This window comes from Eumetopias jubatus, unplaced genomic scaffold (assembly GCF_037043125.1).
Source record: "Eumetopias jubatus isolate StellerSeaLion01/CBP00866 unplaced genomic scaffold, mEumJub1_p1.0 scaffold_2, whole genome shotgun sequence".
Lineage (NCBI taxonomy): Eukaryota > Metazoa > Chordata > Mammalia > Carnivora > Otariidae > Eumetopias > Eumetopias jubatus.
This window is the reverse complement of record NW_028274808.1, coordinates 109,638,972-109,662,154: the sequence shown is the minus strand read 5'-3', so window position 1 is coordinate 109,662,154 and position 23,183 is coordinate 109,638,972. Positions and strand designations below refer to the sequence as shown.

At 36.2% G+C, this 23,183-nt stretch overlaps 1 protein-coding gene across 6 annotated transcripts in view; it reads left to right on the top strand.

The window, feature by feature from the left end:
* ANK2 (ankyrin 2) overlaps positions 1-23,183 on the top strand; it is a 318,287-nt gene that overhangs the window by 108,544 nt on the left and 186,560 nt on the right. For all 6 annotated transcript variants that reach the window (XM_088021069.1, XM_088021067.1, XM_088021068.1 and 3 more), the window contains one exon: positions 19,627-19,728. In XM_088021069.1, the coding sequence (XP_087877195.1) occupies positions 19,627-19,728 (102 nt within the window). The remainder of the gene's footprint in view (positions 1-19,626; positions 19,729-23,183) is intronic.

The window sequence follows — 23,183 nt, the reverse complement described above, 5'->3', positions numbered from 1 at the left end:
TCCTGGTTGAATTCCACACTTATGCCAAAAAGTCATGTAGCGTATGACAGATGATTAACAAAGGTCTTCTGGTCTCATTAAAATTTCTTAATACATCAACTAATGTGAAGTGTCAAATATTCATAAAATTATATATGCATTTCTAAAAGATCTGTAAAATTAAGTATTAAGTCAGTTTCTTCCAAGAAAGTAAATAATGAATTTTATTGTCTACATGCTCTTTCTCTTTCTTTCTTTCTTTTCTTTCTTTTTCTCTTTCTTTCTCTTATTATATAATATATAAAATACAGACTGAAAGTCAGTCTTTTCTTTGGTGTTGATTTACACATACTCACCAATTAATTTTTTTAAGAATTAAGCAATGATCCAGATGGACATGTTAACTTCCATTCCTGTTTAAAATGTGACCCATACAGGGGCACCTGGGTGGTGCAGTTGGTTAAGCGTCCAACTCTTAGTTTTGGCTCAGGTCGTGATCTTAGGAACATGGGATCAAGCTCCATGTCAGACTCTGCACTCAGTGTGGAATCCGCTAAAGTTTCTCTCTCCCTCTCCCTCTGTCCTCCCCACCACCCCCCACAGCCCCACACATGCTCACTCACGCACGGTCTCTCTCTTTCAAATAAATAAATCTTGGGGCACCTGGGTGACTCAGTCATTAAGCGTCTGCCTTTGGGTCCTGGGATCGAGCCCTGCATCAGGCTCCCTACTCAGCAGGAAGCCTGCTTCTCCCTCTCCCACTCCCCCTGCTTGTGTTCCCTCTCTCGCTGTGTCTCTCTCTGTCAAATAAATAAAATCTTAAAAAAATAATAAATCTTAAAAAAATAGATAAAATGTGACCCCTACGGTTATACCTATGTGTCAGAGTCTAGCCATGGACATTGTCAGCCAAGTTATTGATCCTGGGTTTCTTTGTTGCCCATCTCTAACCTCTTGATCCAGCATTGGGAATAGATCTATTCTACTCAGAATCAAAAGTTGACTTAGATGTGGAAAATAACAGTAGAATAAATAAATGAATGAATAAATAAATAAAAGAAATGTAGGACTATGGGGGGATTCTATATTAATTATTAATAATAATAGCTACCATTTATTTAGCTTCTATTATTTGCTGGGTTCTGTAATGGTGCTCTGCATACCATTGACAGAACATAAATGTCATGTACTCCCAATGATGGCTTTGTGAGCCCAGTATTAAAATTACCTTTAATTGAGTGTTTGCTACCTCAATACACTCTCCTTAGGGATTTCACATGTAGTACCTTATTTAATCCACATAACTATGCATTTTATAGACTGGAAAACTGAGGCTTGAGTTCACTAATTTGCTCAGGGTCAGACATCTCATGGTGAGTGGTGGAACCAGGATTAAAAGCAGATCTAAGCTCACTATGTTATGCTGGTTTTTCAAGGAGAGAAAAGTGTTAAAAAGGAGACGTTAGAGGAAGTTAAAAGTGGGTTGAAAAATTTTCAACAATTGGGAAAAATTGCCCACTTGGAAAATTTCAAGTAAGATTGTAATTTATGCTTAATATCAAAATAAATTTCAGGTAATTAAAAGTTAAATGGAAAAAAAAGTAATTTTTTAAAGCTAGAAAAAACGAAGAGAAGTATTTCATTGATTTCAGGGTTGGAAAGGATAAAGCAATGGAATAAAAATCTAAAAGTGAGGCTTATACTTTTTAATTTATAAAATTTAAAACTTCTGAAAGTCAAAAGATACATTAAAGAAATAACAAACTCAGAAGAACTTGCAACAAATAGGACAAGATGTTAACTTGTCAATATAAAGTTTTTAAAAGTAAAAAAGACATTTAGAACTCTAAAAGGACCCAGAATGTGAACAGACAAGTCAAAGAATGTAATAGGCATTAAGTGTATAATTAAGTTTTCAAATTCTTCGAAAATAGAAAAGATAAATCAAAACCGTAATGATACACACATCAATTGAGCAAAGCAGCTTTGAGCATGTTGTGTTGAGATAAGCCCTTCCACAAACAGGTATGACTGTATCTTTTGATTCAGTCTCTCTCAAGGACAGTTGTACAATATGACAATATGTACCTAGAATCTACGTCTTTGGAATGATTATTCTACCTTTAGGAATTTAAACAGGCACAAAGACTTACATAAAAACTTTTTACCATAGCCTTCTTGACAATAATGAAAATCAAAGGTACTAGTTGTACAAATGATTAAGAGGAGCTAAAAACAATTATAATCTATCTATAAACTATTGTATGAGATTTAGAATATCTTTCCAAACTTGAACAATGTAGGCAATACTTACTTGGTAACGTTCTAAAAGTAGAAGATAGGGTATAACTATCTCGACTTCATAAAAACATTAACTATACACTCATCTATAGTGTATATGTTTATCTAGAAACTAGAAACATTCTAGAAGAAAATACATCAAAATATGCACTGTTATGTTTGAATAATGGGAATATGGCTGCTGGCTGATTTTTTTAAATATATTTTTCAAATGTTCTAACTATGAGAATATGTATTTTATATTGATCCCCTTACTTTGTTTAAGGGAAGGGAGATTATAAGAACAAAAAAGGAAATAAAGAACATAGAAAGTTATATGATTTTAGACAAATACTTTTATGGGACATATATTTATTTTTTAGGTTTTTTTAACAAATTATTTTATTTAATATCCTACTGTTAGTTTTTCAGTTAATTTGGAGGAACCAACTTTGTATAGGTACATTTTTGCTACTTAAGTTTTACTGGGAAAATAAGATTTACTATTAACTTTCTTATAGGTGTAATCAACATTTAAACAGCAGGTGTGGTGATTAATTAAGAACAGCTGAGAGAGATTTCATCCCTCTTGGAAGCAGTCCAGGTTTAAATCCCACTCAGGGAAATATGTCAGTATGAGCTAGGAAAAGTCTGCATGCTGCTTTAAAAATGGAGGAACAAATGTCGTCTTTGAAGCTTACCATGCTATGGAGCTTGAAAAAACTTTTCCTTTGGATGGTAATGGTGATCACTGTGATAGAGACATTGCTCTAGATCACTCATCAAATAGAATACACAGTAATATTTTGAAATAGTATACCCGTGTCCTTAAAAAATACCAACTCTTGGGTTAGCAATGTGAAAGAAAAGAAATCTTGGTATTCTAAAGGTGTCAGCACCTTATGGTTCAAACTTTTGGCCCTGCCCCTAGCACAAGACAGAGAACTGAGCAGCTAGAGAGATCAGAACATGATCATTGGGCTAGGAATGTGGCTGCAGTAACTTTTCTCCAAAACAGAAAGCAACAGATAATCCTTTAAGTCAGTCAGCAGAGAAAACCGTAGTTGCGAAGGTGGCGGCTAGGGAGACGGTAATGCTTGGTGGTTATGATTATGGCCTTCGGCGTGAGACTGGGGACGAGTCTCAGCTCTGGCATTTATTACCAAAAGTCCATGGGCAACTGACTTAACCTTAACTAAGCCTCAGTTTCCTTATTTGGGTGGTTTATGAGGATTAAATGAGAATATAAATGTGCTTGGCATACAGTACAATTAACCACTAATATGATTGTGGAAAGCATGAGAAAGAAATATAAAAAGTACAAAATAGTGCTCATTCCTTTAAGGGGTTTGCAGTCTGGTTGAGTAGCAGAGTGTATGCACACAAAAGCAAACTGCATGTTGTAGTGTCTCTCACAAGTGCACAATTTAGAAGAAGCAAGTCCAGGTAGCATGTAGAATCTTAGCACGGTGTTTGTCAGTCCCTGGTCTGTAGGAAAATATTCATAAATTTCAATAAAGGAATCACTAAACTTACATAAATACACGTGAATCATGTAAAAATGATGAAGAATTGACTTGCTTGCTCACAATGCTTTTTGACAATTATCTTAAAACAAAAAACAGTGAAAAAAAAAAGTCAAAACATGTATAATCAATTCTCTTACTTGAAATCATAACCAGATAGAAAGACTTTAGGTCAGGCCAGATCTTTGTAATAATTACTTTACATTGTAAGTGCTAAATTAATAGTTACACTTGTGAGAAGATGGTATCAGTAGAGGAAACTCAATTACTAAAATGCCCCACAATTCTTATACGTAGGAAAAATAAACCAAATAGAACCAGAGCTTCTCCAGCTATAGAGGATTGTATCCTGTAGTGATGCCACAGGATTTGAATATATACCCAACTTCTCATCATGCTTCACATTATGTGCTGGGTTCCTGTTTCAAATGTTGCTAATCACAAATGGCCCAATGTAAACATCTTTTGAATGAAATTCTTAATATCTCTTATTTTCACAAGTGTTGTCCTTTAATTAGGGAGACAAAAGTATCCTGCCACTTGGTTCTTGGTCAAGGCCCAATAATGAGGTATCTGTGGTGTTCATATTTATGAAGAGTTTTGCCATTTCAACTAAGTTAATTTTGTTGGATGAACAGGATCTTTTTGGCTAAGGTTAACTACTGCTTTGCAAAAAAAGTTCTAATGCTATCTTTTTATATGTCCAAAAGTAACCTCGTTCTCCTTTAGAAATTTTCTAAGTTTAATTTTTGAGCAAAAGCTAGAATAACTTATATTTATCTTACCTGTTGTCAGCTTTGTATAAGCTTTGTATACACAATAACGCTCTTCCCAAGGTTTCATTATCAACATAATTATCTTTATTGACTAATATATTTCAGGCATTGAACTAGCCTTTGGAAATTCTAAGAGTTATAAGACATGGTTCCTGCCTTCAAGTAAAATTACAGTTTTGTTCTGAAGATGGGATATACGATTCTCTCTCCATACACACATACCACACACACTCACACCTGACACACACATGACAGTTTAATATTATATGTTATACCACAGGTAGAATGTAGAGGTGGAATTAAATATGTAGATTTCCTATGACCAAAATGAGGTATATTTTATATGCATAATAATTCTAAGAGAAAACAGCTTCTCTGTAGCTTGGTCAGAATACTTCCAACAAACCAATGATCTCTTTTTTTATTTAGAAAGTGAATTAGTCTACAGTAACTACTGAGGTTTTTGAAAGATATTACTGTAATGTTGTTATGCATTCAGAAATACTGAGTAGTCAACAGTTCTCTTCTTTGGGTAATTTAGACAATGATAAAAGCTTATGTATTGCTTTATATAACGTCTTTTTTGTTCCCCAAAGAAGAATAAAATCATAGTTTCTCCTTTCTAAAAAGACAGAATACTAATGGTTCTGTGTAGTTAGTAACATTAGGATAGTTGTTCCTTTTCTATTTAATTTCTTTGCTAATGTCATTGTTGTCAGAAGTCAGAGAGCCTATGCAATCACGTCTATTGTCATGACTTCAACTGAAAGACAATAATGATACAGATGGAGGCCATCCTTACTCATTACTCTTCCGTTCATTTACCCTTAGGAAGAGTTAGGCATTATTTGGTTTTATTGTGGCTATCTGATAGAATTATAAAGGAAACCTCAAAGAAATTTAATCTTAGGGAATGAGTTTCGGATAAATTGATGTAACAAGTATACATTTTGCTAATCAATATTTGAAACCAAGTTTTAAAATTTAGTAAATCTGCAAAAAAAAGTATTTACTTGTTGCAGCAAAATTTTCACTAGTTTTGTTCATATTGACCAATGCTGCTTCCTGCCCCTCTTTGGTCAAGTTAACTTTGTTGAACTTCTTCCTTTATTTTGTCTCATTTTTCACAAATATTTATTGAGCTACTCTTTGTTGGGCACTGTGCTGTGTAAGTCATGGGCTCCCTCTACCCTGGAGGGCTGGGCTAGTTAGGGAAATAGGTAAACAGGTAAGCTGGGGGCCCTGGTGAATGATTGAATGCTAAGGGTGTTTTGGGACCCCAGAGTAAAAGTTAAGGGAAGAGGGCAGGTTGAGAAGGTGTTCTAAAGAAACTATCCCAAGCCTCTAGGAAATAGACCCACAGGGTCCACTTAATATAAATTCCTGTAAAGTCAAATAATAAAAAACAACTAGTAGAGAATTCTTTGTCTCTCATTAAACCTGGCTTAGGCCTGATTTGTCTTTTAAAAGGGTCTTGAGCATCTGAACCAAAGCTTAGTTCTATCAGATGAATTAACACAGCTTTTGTTTTTAGTTATGTTTAAATTAGGAGTTTCCTTTTCAAAATTCTATTTAGAATTGATGCCAGTGCTCTTATAGCAACAAATCAAGAATTTGTTTTGAAAGCTGCTTCAGAAGAAATGCAGATATTCTTTGAAACTCAGTAATAACTGGAGGAGTTTTTATTGACTGATTTCCAACAGAGGGATTTTGTAGTATAAGCTGAAATGTTTGGAAAAAAAATAAAAGAGTGGTGCAAGCTACAAATACTTGATTTGTTAATCTTATTTCCACTGCCATGTGTTATGTACTGTAATTAATCAAACACATTCCTTTTTAAAGCCAGTTTTCCATCCTATGTTTTATGTTTCAGTGTAAAATTACATAAGCTCTACACCTTGCATAGAGTTAGAATTGAATAGCTCAAACCATTCTTGACAATTGCAGTTCATAGCATGGGGGTAAATTTAGAAAGTTACAGCAGGTCACATCCATTGAGGATAAAGCAATACCTCAATTGTATCCCAGTCTTATGGGGAAATGTCAGCTGCACGATACCAGTATCCTGAGCTCATTAGAAAGCTCCTGTACAGAATTCTATTTTAGTCTCACTGGTATATCTATATCTATATATGTAGATGTAGACATAGATATGTATCTGTGTGTATAAACTGCTCTCTACATATATATTGCAATTTCTATTTTATTAGCACTTCCTGGCATTTCATACAAACTGTTGATAGGCCAATTCTGTTTGCTTCCTGAGGCAATACAAAAGGGCTTCCCTAAGTCATAGGAGTTTTATGGACAGAGAAATGGTAAGGAGTGAAGCAAAATCCAATATCACAACAAAAAACCTGGGCCATCTCCCAGAGGTTACTCTATGGCCTAGTTCTTTAGTTCATAGTCTCCTGGACTTTTTTTTTTAAGACTTTATTTTTAAATTATCTCTGCCCAACGTGGGGCTAGAACTCACCACCCTGAGATCAAGAGTCACATATTCTTCTGACTGAGCCAGCCAGGGTGCCCCTCTCCTGGACTTTTTAGTCTTGCATTTCCAACATACTTCTATGTAGTGATAGCACTTCAAATTTAATCAGTCCCAAACCTAACTATTGTATTCTCTCCAATTTTAGGGTATTCTATACCCCCAAATTCCTGTTCTTGATTGGAAGTGTCACTGATTAGCTGCCAAAGCTAGATGTTTCCAGGTTTTCCTTAATTTCTTCTCTTTTATAAACCCTCGAATTTGATTTCCCCAAATTTTATAGCTTCTGTTCCCTATATGACAGACTGTGCCTTGTTCACGTTGCTGTCCCTGATGGCACGGCTCATCAGGACTATTGCAGTAGCATTCCAGGTGTCTCACAGACTCCGTTCTCCTCCCCTCTAACTCATCCTCCATATGTCGCCAAAGTGACTATTTTAAAACAACATTCTGATCTTGGTTTTTTTTGCCTCCCTCCCCGAAAGGTGACAGTCTTCTTATGATGGCATATAAGAGCATTCATGGTCTGGGCACTACCTGACTTTTAGAATTTTACTTCTTTCTTGTTTTCAAAATGTTCTTTGTAATTCACATGCACTGAATTACTTCGCGTTCTTCGCATACCACATTCTTTTATGCTACTATGACCTTGCACATGCTAGTCCCCGTGACTGCTGTGTTTCCCACCTGACTCATCACCAGGAACTTCATCAAACACTATATTGCTCTTCCTATTCTATGTCTAAATATGTTTGTGAGCAAACATATTTGGTTGTACTATGTTTGTAAACAAAACCAAGCATTTATTGCTTGGACTACTGCCTCTAAATTGATCTCCCTGGATCCGCTTTTGCCCACTTCTGATTTATGGACTGTACTGCAGCTAAAATGACTCTTTCAAAATCTTTTGAGAGGATGGATCATATTTTTTCTACATTCAATCCCTTACATCTAACACAGTGCCTGGTACACAGTAGGTGCTTCAAAATATTTGTCTGATTCCTGACTACATAATTTATTGTTAAGGACTGATTAAACTATTTTAATTATTTATTATCAAAATAATAGACTTGTGGTCTGACTAATTGTTTATACTTTTTTTAAACTGAAGCTATGATTTTTCCAGTGTATACACATTTAGGTAGGTACAACCGTAGACCCTGCTGTTATTTAATCAAGGCCATTTAGTGAGTCTAACTTAGAAGTGAGTCCCTTTGGGTGCCTGGGTGGCTCAGTCAGTTGGGCGTCTGCCTTTGGCTCAGGTCATGATCTCAGGGTCCTGGGATTGAGTCCCACATCGGGCTTCACGCTCAGCAGGGAGCCTACTTCTCCCTCCTCCCCCTCTGCCACTCTCCCTGCTTGTGCTCTCTCTCTCTCTTTCTCTCTGTCAAATAAATAAATAAAATCTTTTAAAAAAGTGATTTCTCCTTAAACAGTGCATATATTACAAATTCTTTAGTTTTTTTTTTTAAGATTTATTTATTTGAGAGCAAGAGAGAGAGAGTGCACACATGAGTGCAAGTTGGGGGAGGGAGCAGAGGGAGAGAGAGAGAATTCCAAGCAGACTCCTGGCTGAGTGCTGAACGTGACATGGGGCTCAATCCCACGACCCTGAGATCATGACCTGAGGCAAAATCAAGAGTCAGGCTTGATTTAACTGACTGAACCACCCAGGCAACCCACAAATTCTTTAGTTTTTTTAAAATTTCATTTGAAGAAGTTTGTTGACATTCTGCTGTCTACCACTGAACCAGCATGATGGGGGCCAGGAAATGGATGTAAAAATGATTGTATATATTACATTTAGCATAATGCTGACTTACTCAAATTGTAATTTTGCCTTCTAAAGTTCATTGTTGGTACTCAGTGTCCAGGTAGATCATCACAAATATGTAAAAGAGGCTGAAGGCATGCCCTTTCGGGACCCACATACTTTAGAAAATGGGGCGAATAAACAGCTTCTCAAAAATTATATGCACATAGAAAGATGGGCCCTTGCCAACTTACTGATGACAATGAACTTAATGACAGTTTAATGAAAGGGACTACAGACACACAAATTATTTCTAATAAACAACATAATTATCATGCTGAAATTCCTGACACCCAGTAATTAGAAAGATTTTTCCAAAATAAAAAAAAATTCCAAGGGTGGCACACCAGAATTCTTGGGTCTATTATTCCTAGAAAATAAATATATTGTCTTGAGACAAGAAATTATATTAGAAAGTAATGAATTCAAAATTCTGTGTTAATATTGTGGGACTTGTGTACTCAAAAAAAAAAAGGAAAATAAAGAATTTGAGTTGGGTAACTGATGCACTTGCTTTAACTTGGTCTTTTTTAAGAAACAGTATAAATGAGTTCAGAACTGCATTTAAATAAGTAGAGTGAGGTTGTCACAGTGTGGCGTTGTTAAGCTGTAATTAAGCGATCTCCCTGGAAAAAATCAATCTGACCGACACTTACAGATGTACTCTAGACTGTTGTAAACAAAAAGCCTTCTCTGTTTCCATGTACTTCTTAATGTCGCTGCGCGAAAATCAACTGTGTAAGGATATATATCATGACAGGAAAAAAATGCAAGTTCTTTTAAGATAGTGGTTATATTATAAAATAAGCCATTCTGAAGCTTTCTTTGCAAGAATGTACTTTTTTGTTTTTCCCAATCCTGAATAATTCAATGCTAAAGAAGCCGTCTAGTTTTTAGTATGTGCCATCCGTGGGGGTGCGGTCAGCACCTCATCTGTGCTGTGTCACGAGGCTGCTTCTGTTTGAGTGATGTCTGCTTCAGAGCAGTTGGTCTGAAGAATAATCAGACAAATGGGGATAAAAATGCAGTGCCGACCTCAAAAGGGCAATAGTAAATTAACACTGTAGGATGCCTGGATGATAAAACATTGATGAAAGATACTTTCGCTTGGTTGGGTTTGTTTTTTCATATCCCGACAGTTCTAAGAGCTTTCAAGGGAGACTGAAACCTAATTCACATCCATTTATCCTGGTCCTTAAGTATAGCAGTGGGATGAACTCTAAAATATCTCTCCCCGCCAAAGGTCCTGTAAAACTTGAACATGCTGATTAGTCAGGGAATGAAAAAGAGTTTTGTGGAGAGAAGATTCCTTAAAGAGTTCAATGTTGTTACCCAATCATATCAAAAGCTTTCTTTTTTCTCCTGACCTAAATGTTATTACAGTTGGTTATTATTCATTTACAAATCCTACCCTTTTTATGACCAGTGACAGTCCAAAGGGAAATTCCTTTGGAAATTTGTGAACATTGCATAAAAGCTTGATAAACTCTTCCGTGTTTTGGCCCATATTCATTTGGGGCATATTGAGTTTAATGTTGGCAGAACATTTTTACAGAGATGTCCAGCTAGTTGGAAATTAGAAAAGAGATTTGGTCTGGGATACAGGTTATTTAATTTTTTCATTATTTTACACACAATTAATACCAGTTGGAGATCCCTGAGCAATAACAGAGAATTGTTAGGGACTCAATTGTATGTGGATGTAGTATACATTATTCAACTTCTATTGTGGATCTCTAAGTTTTCATTATTTTTATTGTTGGCATGTTAAAGGCAGATTTCCGTGTTACTTTAGCTATTGAAAATATTAGGGAATACTATGGAGAACCTATAATATTCGGTATAGGATTTATGGACTCTGTTGCTTACCTTTGCATCGTCAACATCTTGAATGGAAAAAACTAAGCAGGACTTTTCCAATATACCAGTTCAAACAGTATAGTATTAACTTTTGTTCAGTAGTTTATTAACTAATAAATAAGGTTCTTACTTGACTGAGGCAGTGATGGCTGAAATCTGTCCGTGTAAATGACACCTCCCAAAGAGTATCTTATCCCTTGAAAAAATCTGCAGCATTCAGGGGCAACGCTCTTCAATTTAAGTCTTTAAGATGAATCTCAAGTTCCTTAATCTGACATCTGAATTACAGCTACAGCAAAATGTTTTCCCTACTATTCTGATTTTCTTAGTAGAGATTTGTAAATGTTGTGAAATCTACAAACTTACCATTTCCCCGTTTAAACTCAGAAAAATTGACATGTTGTATTTAGTGATGGACCTTCTGAGTTCTGTAGGTGTTTCAGAGTCATAGGCAGAACATATGCTAGCATGCAAGTAATCAGAAGCTGTGGATTTTCTGCCTAATGAGAAGTTATTTAAGTTCACCATAAAGTTCAATAGGCAAGCGAGAATTATAAGCAATCAGGAATGTTTCCACCTATCAGGGGCGCCTGGGTGGCTCAGTTGGTTAAGTGTCCAACTCTTGATTTCAGCTCAGGTCATGATTTTGGTATCCTGGAATCAAGCCCCGGGTCCGGCTCCCCACCCAGTGGGGAATCTGCTTGTTTCCCTCACCCTCTGACCACACCACTCCCCACTTGTGCTCATGTGCGTGCTCTCTTGCTCTCTCTCAAATAAATAAGTAAAGTTTTTTTTAAAGAATGTTTCCACCTATCTTTGTAAAAGTTCCCATTTTAGTGAAAGTGTTGATGTATCTCATTACAATAAGCAAGCATCTTAATAATGAGCCTGGATATGGAAACATTTTCTGAAGCCAAACTAATGTCAACAAAACAAAGTCATTTTTCAAGTCAGACTTATGTGTCATGAAATACTAACTGGGGAATTCATATTCCTCTGTTCAATAATCCTTTTAAAAATAGACATATATAAGAACTTTCGAAAAGTTCAAAATCATGTAGGGAATTTGAAGTATAAAATAGTTATCAAGGGTACATCACAAATGTCTTTTCTGGCTTAGAGTTATGGATTCTACTATTTAGGATTTTTGTGTTCTTGTGTAGTAATTCTAATTCATTGAGGAAGGACATCATCATATTATTAATATTTTGGTTCAGTTTTCAGAAAAGTTAGTGTCACAGAAAAGTGAGTGTACAGAAATTTTTTTAAGGTATAAAATTGTCTGTGGCAAGTTACTTCGCTTATGTTTATTCCAGAAGATTTAACTATTGAGATCTATGAAGCAGATCTGGTCTTCGATTTGTAGTAAGCATTTTGAAGACTGGGAGAGTACTATTTGTGTGATATGTGCAAAGGATAAGAAAAGTGGAATAACTTTTACTAATGCTAAAGGAAGAATATAATCAATGTATGATCAAATAGTATCATTAGGTTTTTATAATTGCAAAGCTCAGTAGATGTCAGAACAACTAATGAAAAGATGCTCTAAAATTTGACTCAGGAAACCTTTTGAGTTAAGGAACAAAATTGTGGATATTTAGTACTCTGCATTGTTTTTTAGACCGAGTAGTACCTTAAATATATTTTCATTAAAAGCCTTGCATAATACGAACATTCTGAATTAGAAAAATTGTTTCCACCCTGAGAAAAAGATACTGCTTTTGAATACTAATGTTTTCATCTATTTAGTCTTCAGTGATTCTGTTACCATTATGTAAATTAAAAACAACTTAGTTTTCAATGTCACCATCTTTTTTTAAGTAAACATTTCATTTAATTATAACATACATACAAAAATGCATGAATTACAATGTTCATCTTGATATTTGTCACACCCATTTACAACACCCAGAACTAGAAATATAGAAAGTAGAACTAGAACATTATCAGCAACCGGATGTGTTTTTCTGCCTCCTTCCAGAATCTACTATTTTAAGATTTATTCATTTCTGAGAGAGAGAGAGAGTGAGAGGTGGGGAGGGGCAGGGAGAGAGGTAAAGAGAGCCCCAAGCAGACTCCACACATAGTGTGGAGCCCCCTCACAGAGCTTGATCTCCCCACCCTGAGATCACGACCTGAGCGGAAACCAAGAATCAGCCGCCCAACCAACTCTACCACCCAGGCTCCCCCAGAACCTACTATTCTGACTCCTAACAGTATAGATTAGTTTTGTCAGTTTTTGAACTTTAATAAATGGAATCATAAAGATGTTCTTTTTTTGGGTCTGACTTATCTTGCTTGACATTGTTTTTGTGAGATCTGTTGATGATATGTATAGATATGGTTTATGTTCATTCCTATTCCTATTGCTATTCTTATTTTTTGCAAGTGATAATCTTAAGGAAATCATTGATGAGTGAAATAATTTACCTAGTGTGCTAGTAAAAATCAATGTCAAGGGGCACCTAGGTGGCTCAGTTGGTTAAGCATCTGCCTTCAGCTTGGGTCGTGATCCTGGGGTTCTGGGATGGAGGCCTGTCTCAGGCTCTCTGCTCAGAGGGGAGTCTGCTTCTCCTGCTCTCTCTGCCCCTCCCCCCACCCTAGATCCAGTGAGGGCTCTCTCTCTCTCATAAATAAATAAAATCTTTTTTAAGAAAAATCAATGCCAAATGCAATACTAAGGGAAAAAATCCTTTGTCTTTATATAAAAATGTAATTTCAAACAATCTCATGCACAATAAGATATATGCTTAAAATATTCAGGTGGAATTTATCTGTTTAGTTAAAGTTAGTTATTGTCCTTATCCCAAGTCTCAATTTTATGTGTAGTAATTATTTTAAATAAATTTTAAAAGTAAAATTATGAACACCTATATTTCAGCCAATTTTTTTAGCACATAGGTCGCTGGAATAAGAACAATCTTTGGGGAAGTTGCATTAATGCTCTTTGAATATTAATCACCTGTCAGTATTGTACTTAGTAGCAATCTAAAGACCTATTGAAATGACACTAAAAATGTAGGTTAATCTGCATGCTGGAGCTAAAATGCACAGACTTATGATTTATATCAGATTTTGTTGTTAGTGGCAGCTGAATAAAAGTTATCAAGTGGGATTTTGTGGTGTGGTGTTTTACCTGTCATACGTGTGTTCTAACTGCAGAATGACACCTTGTGAAGTTATTTCTAAAAAATTCTAGTACATCTACTGCACAGTTCTCAATTGCCCCCCAATTTTTGGTTATAACAGGATAGTGATAACAATTTGAGCTACTAAAAGACCTAAATTATTTATACAATCCAGCACACCTTATACAAAAGTATGGTTATTTGAGGAAAAGCATTAATATATCACAAAAAGGGTGCCTTATAAAATCTTTATTATTGGACACAGACCACACACAGCGCATTCTGTTTCCCTTTTTGTCCTTATGCGCCTGCACACCTCAGAGTATTTTCAAATATTCTGGTCTTCTGGCAACAACCTTCATATTTGAAGAAGATCATGCGTATGCGTCTATACTGAGATTTGCCGTTGTTATTTTGCACTTATCATTTACAAGAAAAACCACGATTATAAAACAAGCTCAGTGTGTCCTCTGTGCCTGTCATTGGGCTAAGCACCTTCAAATCATCTTATTTAATTCCCCCAGCAACTCTACAAGGTACATTTGTTTTTTAATAAGGAAACTGAGGTACACAAAGACTTAAGATCATACAACTCGTGATTTGCTGGACATGGATGGAGTTAACTTGTCCAACATTTCTAGGGCGAGACCTAAGGAATTGTAGAAATGTCCTCTATTTCATGATATTCCTATTAAGATTTTCCCCTCAAGTTATTTTAATACATTTTATTTCTTTTGTACCATCATAAAAATGTGGACCTCAGCTAGGCTGATAAACCATCCTGTTTTTATAAAGGAATACCTGCATCCTAAGAAAATAAGCAAATTATTAAAATTCTACAAGGAACATGTGCTTTCCTTCAGGTTAACCAGCCAATTATTTGGGGAGGGTCCACTGAAAGGGAGGTGCTCTGCTTTGCTGTCTTGAGCCCAGTAGAGGCTGCTGGCTGACTTTTACTATTCGTGACACCAGTGCCTCTCAAACTTTAATAATGTAGTCTACTCTTTCAAAGTACAAAAGTAAGTTCATGACCTCTAGGGTTGTTATTTTATGATAGTGTTAATTTAAATGTAAAAACAGATGGCACAAAACTCCTAAAAATCTTAAACCATTGCTAAAAAGAAAGTTTTATAAATTAAGTGTAAACAAAACTACAAAATGAGCTTTCTTCAAATACCTGACTCCAATTTAATAGAATGGATAGAACTGACTAAAGCTAAGTAAGATATTGGGTTTAATAGTAAAAAGGTCTAACCTCAGATTTCTATAATTTAGTATGCTTCTGAATTTGACTTCGATGAAAATAACATAACAAATATCTTTTCTGTGTAGGCTGTACAAACCATTATTAATCCTGTAAGGTTTTTGTTTTTCACTTCAGAGTAATAAACCTTAAAGATATCAGGGAAATTCGCTAATGTCCGTTTTAATGGCATGTCATTTGATAATCATTTAAACCTCTCTCTGTTTACTCGGAGATGAAATTGGCATTGCGGCAAAGGTTTGTACATCTGTAATCCAGTAAAAGTGAAATTGGGAACTGAGAAGTTTCACCACGGATTTTCTATTACACTCATTGCTAATCGTCGATGCGAGTTGAACCATGCAAACATAGCATCTGAGCCTTTTGTTCATTTGCTCCTTGAATGTGGCTGCTGACTGCTCTTCTTTTATCATGTGTGCTGTTGTGCCATGTATAGTGATCAGATTTTCTGATCATTCTCTGACCCACAGCAAAACGTTTTGCAGATCATGCATCTATGTGTCATCTCTACTTCATTTGTTATGCACTGAATTATAAGCACAAAAGCTTATACCAAAATTACATGGTCATACTCTTTGAAGGGTAGCCATCTAGATGCTTATATTTTTGTTAGGTTATTATTGAAATGTAAGCATAGAATTAAGAAAAAAAAATCTTGTGGCAAACTCCTGGACGGCTGTGAATATGCCTCCGGACTCTGGGGAAGTACTTCTTTAGGATACAATGTGGCTTTGTGAATGCACATTCCTTTTGCCTCTCATGTCCACCCTGCTGGGGGCCAAGAAAGTATTCTGTTTTTCTAACATTCAGATACGAAAAATGTACAGAACTGTGTCAAGAGGAATTTTAAAGGACATTTTTCTTTCTTGGCTTGAGATGCCACACCAGGGTTATAACAGGGGCAAGTTTTAATGACATCCATCTGTTGCAGATGAAAATAAGTGGGGCTCAGCATTTGAATTCCTTGTCCAGAATCAGACTTTATAGGCATAAGTAAAATTGGTTTTAGGATTTAGGAGTCCTAGGGACATAAAGCAGCAGAGCAGAAAGAGGTTAGTTTTCCATTTGTTGGAAACTTTCCCCCAAGGAGCTGCTATTGCCTCATTTTCTCTTTATTGAGCTGTTATGTGTGAAATCTTCTGGTTGAACCGGGAGACAACAATCTATTTTGAAAGCATACTTCCCCCGTACTTACGCTTAATTTGGAAATAATTAATTTTGTCATACTCAGAGGGAAACACGGTATGGTAAAAGTTTCTGCATCTCTCACGGTGCATGAGTCCCTGAATCCTCTTTCATCTCTGTGTTGATTGAAGGTAACCAGACTGACTACTGTTTATCTTAAGCTCTTGTGTCAAGTGCTTTAATCACAGATTGACCTCATTGTAACGGATGGTATGCCTGTGTCTATGTGGAAGTGGGAAAAGAATATATATTTCCGTGCAGGTCTATACTTTTCACCTAAAATGATGTCAATATCTATACATAAAATTTGAAATCTCATTTTAATTTTGTTCTTGAAACCCATGTTCTGGAACTGTTTTCTAATAACACTTTCATCTATTTATTCATTTTATTTATTTCATTTATTTGCATTTTCTCACTTCAGGAGAACCAAATTTTTTAACAGGTTCTAAAAGAATCCAACTTACAGCAAAGGCTACCATGACTCACTGTTGGAGAGGTCCCTGGTTGGATGACTCAGATGTTGCCTTTTCATTGGGTCTAGACCCTCCAGAACACTGGGAAGATATTTTGCTAAAATTCCAGGGTTTGGATGCAAGTCTTCAACTTACACCTACATTTTAGAAGTTTGCTTCAGAAAAGAGAAAACCAGTTATGAAAACCAGTTATGTAACAGCAAAAGCAGTCTTTCATGTCATGCCCTGTCCCTAAAGAAGGTTCTAAGACGGTCTGTTGGGCACTCCTCAGTGACGCCTCCAGCTCCCTTCAGACCAACATCTTCCTTTAAGCTCCTGCAGTCATGTCTGCATGTGTTTCTTCAACCCTTCTGGATCGGGTGCTCCCTCTAGCTCTACTTATTCTACTTTGAATGATAGGGCACCCTGATCTTAGTTCCTGAGCTTAATCAGATTAGGCATGTAGACAGAGATAGTCAACTGGCTTTTTAATGCAATGTGTGCTTTACCACCTCTTTTCCTCATTCTCAAATGATTATGTTTTTAAGTAGTTTTTCTCAAGCCACCTCATACTTTTTCTAGGTCTATAGATGGTTGAGAGATGTGGGGACAGGGATGTCAGCCAGGAATTCTCGATCCAGCTGAATATTTAGCAAGTGCCATGATTTACATACACAAATATGTAGACCAAGGGCATAACAGTGATTCTCACAACTGAAACAAACCTATAGCTCCTAGGCTAGGTATCTGTAGTAACATCTGCTTTGATGCTTTGGGGAGGTGAGATAGAGCCTCAGTTAAGACTAGCTCTAGGCTGATAAACATAAGTTAAATCTTGGATCTTCCACTGAATAATTGTGTGGCCTTGGAAACCTTCGAAACCTCTTTCCTCACTTATTAAATGAGCATCATAATAATAGTTTCTCTCTCATAGTATTACTGTGAAGATTAAGGATATAATACATCCGGCTGATTCCCCTAGCTGTGTGCCTGACCCCCAGTGAATGATAAATGTTAACTCTAATTATTAAGTCTCATGTACAACATTGCAGTAGTTTCTAGGCATAATCTTTAATATAATATATAACATAGAGCACATAGATTTGTTTTTTAAAACTATACGTCAAATAATGTCATACTTTCTATCTGTGCCCGAATATTATTTAATTTTAGTTGTTTTACAGTAAATGTTTCCTGTGAGGTATTGACAGAATATAAAGCCTAGCATTATCTTTCTCTTTTAAGTGCTGTGGCAAGAAACCGGAGGTGGAAAATCTTCCTGGAGTTTAGAATTTGCCGCAAACCACAAAATAATTTCATAGAGTAGGCATTTTAAAATGAGTCACAACTCAGTCACTGCAGCATTGCAGATATACTTAGGGCACCCGGCCATGGGCACGGCTCTCAGGAGGGACAAAGAGTGAGGCATGGCGGCCGTGCAGGGAGGGAAGAATGGTCGGATAGCAGCCAGACCGTGATCCACTTCTACAGGATCAGGGCATGAATTCCAGATGTACAGATTTCAGTCATACCTTTCCACTCTTCATACATTATCTGTCTGATTTGTAAATATATGTCATTATGGTATTTGGGTTAAATGTGAGGTAATTTGGTCCTACAGCTTTCCGTCTTCTCATGTGTAAATCATTTTAACAATATGCAAATAATTCCCAATTTGAGACTCCCAGAGAAAATACTTCCATTTCTATTCTTGTACATCATCACCGGTCATAATAAATAGGTCTGAGAGAGTGTGCCAAGAGCCCCTGCCAAACACATTATTCAAGGGGGAGAGGCAGGGGAGCCTACCAGGGAGAAGTGCTGGATTATGAGCTGTCACAACTGTGTCTCACTTCCTAGTAGGTCAGTGACATCCCATTTCATGTTACCACGTTCTCTTTAGTCAGATACTATACCACAAGAAGGATTATAAAGTTACATCAGTGTCTTGGAACCTACAAAGTTTATCATCATTTTTGGGTTAAGATTCGAAAGTTAGGCTTTGCAGGCAAGCTAGAGTGGCCGGGGGACGGTAGCTTCACCTCTGGAGCAGCTCTCCTCTGGACGTTCTGTGGGGAAAATTCAGCTGTTTCTTCCAGGATCAGGTATTGAGAGGCTCTGGGGGGAAGAAGAGGAGTTAAAAAGCAGCCTCCATTACGAGTGCTTGTCTTTACCAAGGGATTTTAGTCTTGGTATTGTGTCAGCTGGGTTAAATTTAATCTTGTTTTTCCAAAATCACTGGGATCACAAAATTTGCATTGGCCCCGTCCATACCTGCCAACTAGTGCTCTCCTCTTTCCTCAAAGCATCCTCGGAGCTTTCTGTTTTTCCCTTGTAATGAGGACGGATGACTGCCAAGTGACCCATACTCAGCATTCTCCCTCAGACTCATCTGAGAAACCAAACAGTAAAAGAAAAAGGAAAAAAAAAAAAGAAGCCCAGTCCTTTTAATTTCTTTTACGTTTTGGATTCCTTTTTGGCTTGACATTAGGCTCGCTATAAGGTCACAAGCATCTTGAAGCGAAAATGAATGGGTAGCAGTGGATTTGGGAGTAGTGTAAATTCATCTTCAAATGTGGCTAAAGATTGAGAATAAAGCAGGAACAATTTTTATTTTAAGAGTTCTTTTACACTCTTTAATATAGCAGAACATATTTCCCGTTGACTTTAAACAACTCTCTAGAAATACTATGAAGTTGCTACCTTATCCTCTGAATTGTTCTTCAGTGTTTTAAACTCAATATTGGAGTGTTTGGCAACCAAAGCTTTTCTTACTTGCAGTGTAAACATTTCTGTCTTTCTGTCTTTGATATGTTTTTATTTAACAATAATTCACTGGAGGTCTTTTTTCTTTTTTTTTTTTCCCTCACAGTCTGACAGCAATGCAAGCTTTCTCCGTGCTGCCAGAGCAGGCAACCTGGACAAAGTAGTGGAATATCTGAAGGGGGGCATAGACATCAATACCTGCAATCAGGTAAGGGCATGGCTCTGTGCACAATGAAGAAACACTCATTGTCTATAGATATATGCCAGTAGCCCCAGGTTATTTTTTGTCTATTGAATTTACTAAAATATCAGTGATTCAGACTTATGAAAGTCCATTTTCATCCCCTTACCGACTTTTGAAGCCTCAGGCATTTGTATCTAGACCTACTATTGCAGCAAAGTAGATAGATCAAAAATAACAACCGAATGTCAGTTTTGTCTGGGAAATGATCTGGGCTGCTCTTAGTGGGAATATTGACTGAGAAAAATGCTTTATTTCTCATTTATCATAAACTAGTTATCCAGACCCTGGTTTCTTTTCTTCTCTGCCACATGCGTTTTACTAATGGACAACTGATTGTTAAAATTTGGGATAAAGAAATAAGAGAAAAGGGACGCCTGGGTGGCTCAGTCGGTGAAGCATCTGACTCTTGATTTCAGCTCAGGTCATGATCTTTGGGGTTGTGAGATGGAGCCCCTCATCAGGCTCCACCCTCAGCATGGTGCCTGCTTCAGATTCTCTGCCTCTCCCTCTGCCCCCCCTTCCCCGTCCCGCTCACATGCATGTGCTCTCTCTCTCTCTCTCTCTCTCAAAAAAAGAAATGACAGAATAAAATAAAAATTATTTCCCCCCTTCTCCCTAATTAATTTTAAAAAATGGATTGGAATGAGAAGAGTTTGAAACTGTTAGCTTAAATGAAGTGTTTGGATTATTCATTCATCATATTCATTCAATAACGACTCTATACATCTTGGATATTATTTGGTTTCATGGATGTTGAAATTTTGTGTTATTTTTGACTAAGATTTTTATGCCATGAATAAAGTGTCTAGTAGACTTCAGTGTTCACTACAGTGTGCTAAATGTTGGTGGTGCGTGTGTGTGTGCGTGTGTGTGCGTGTGTGTGTGTGTGTGTATGTTTGACAGAGCTGACTGGGAAGTGAAAAGTTCTGGCTAATTTTAAGTTAACAGAAAGTAATGATACTCAGTTCTTATCTGCTTCATAGACTAACCTAACTTCTTGAGTTACTTCAACAAGTTTTTAGCACCTAACATATTTTTTTCTTATAGTGGCCAACTGTCTACTAACATGTTGCTATAAAAGGGAAGAACATTTATTTTTGTAAAAAGGTTACACAATGTCATGAAACCACACAAAACTTAAAGCCCAGATTGAAATTTAAATTCCATCTCCACTTTTATCAAGTCATTTCAATTCAGAAAGTGACACTTTTCTATCTCTAAAACAAGTATATTCAATCTTATGTCCCTGGGTTGCAAAGTAAATTATGAAATTTTGGAAAGGAATAAGGTGTACATTTTCTAATTGTAATTACTATATAGAATTCGCCAGGAATCAGAAAAATTAAAATTGACCTCCACACAGCATGAGATCAAGTCTCCTCAATCATCTGAATTTACTAGGTATAAAGTGTTGTTGTCTGGTGTTGGTCTTTATTATTATTCAAGAATGTACAGTAAATAGAGATTAGAGAAAAAAAGTAACTAATGTTAACTAGCCACTGTGTATCAGCCTTTCTGCTGGGGGTTTTACATGTGATGCTTCATCAATCAGCAGAGACAAATGTTATAAAGTAGGCATTCGCTGGAATTTACAAATGCAGAAACAGAGCCCGCAAGTGGTTAAGTGATGTTCTCAGGGTCACACAGATCTGTCTGTCTCCCATGTGCAAGTGTTTTCTACTGCAGGAATGTTCCTGAGATACTGGGATCCTCCCTTCAGAGTGTACAGTGTGGTTTCCTTTATCTTGAAGCTCAAATCTTTTTTTAATCTACCATTGTTAACGTAAAAAGAACTTGATTCATCGTTAAATTAACATAATAGTAGTTAAAATAACTTTTATTTTTTATTTTTTTGAAGATTTGTTTATTTACTTATTTGAGAGAGAGAGAGAGAAAAAAAAAACACAAGTCAGGGGAGGGGCAGAGGGAGAGAATCCTCAAGCAGACTCCCCGCTGAATAAGGAGCCCGATGCTGGTCTTGATCTCATGATCCATGAAATCATGACCTGAGCTGAAACCAAGAGCCAGCCACCAAACAACTGAGCCACCCGGGTGCCCCATACTTAAAAGAACTTTTAAGTCAAAGAGCACCACTACCAGGATTATGACTAAAACCCAAATAAAATATAGAACAGAAAATAATGTCCAAACACCTAGGAAGGCAAAGAGGGCAACTCTTTAGCCAAAATACTGCTATATCTAAATATGTAAAAGTTCAAAGCTAATAAGGCATATGAAGGAAGAGAAGAAAAAGTGTCCATTATTTTGCTAGTAAGCCTGGGTTTGTGGGGAGCATCATGACATGTAACATAGAAACCAGGACTTTCTGTACCCTGCTATATTTCTCAATGAAAGGCAATCTGGGCTGCACCAACTTTCCAAAAATATGACATGTGTTGGCGTTCTAAGATTCCTTAAACTAAAATTTGGATGAAAATTTTTTTCTTTGTAAAATTTTTCTCATAACTACCATGAGAATCTTGAAACTTAATCCAAAAATACAATTTGGCTTTTAATCATTTAAAGGATATGAGAAAAATTCATAATTTTGGCACAAAACAGTTTTCTAAAAAAAAAAAAAACAAATTCAAATCTTCATTTTCCTTTTCCGAATGGTTACAGAGCTCTTAACTTCTGTTTTCTTTAAAAGATTAAACTAGAAATTTATTTTATTATCTCTTGTACACTCAGAAAAAGAGAATAAATCTTAGTACTTGCTCCCTATCTAAAACTCATGTATACCTAATGCTTTTCTTATTTTAGTAACTGTTCCCAGTCTAATAATGTTATAAACAAGGTTAACATTCAGACATTAAAAATAGACTCTATAACTTTTTCATAAAAAATTTATAGCCAGTTAAAATCAATAAGAGGCTTAGAAGATTCAGGTACTTTTACCATGGATAAAATTTATTGGTTTCATTGCAGTGACTTCAAAATAAAGTAGATTACTTATCATTTATTGGCCATACTCCTAGATATAACACTGAAAGTTAACAGTTTTTAACATGTCCTGATTTTTGGTCTTGACCCTTTACTACTGAGGTGTAAAAGTCCAAAATTATCAGTTAGATCCTGTGCTTCCTCTCTCAGAAACAGAAGGCAAGGTCAAAGCACCATTTTCAAAATAATGTTAATGTTCCTAAAATATCAGCCTTTACCAACAAGAAGGTACACCCAACAATGACTTTCTCATATGTTCACATAGTTATGACTCAGACCACAAAGCATTTTTGGAAATCACTTTAAGAATGTGGGTGCTGGAATCCATATTCTCATTTTATCCACTTACCAGCTATGTGACTCTGGGCATTCAGTTTTTCCAAGACTTAGTTTTCTCAACTGTAAAATAGTGATCTTTACTGGATCTTTACTGGAGTCATAGAATTGTTATGATCATTAAATGAGATGTTTGCAAA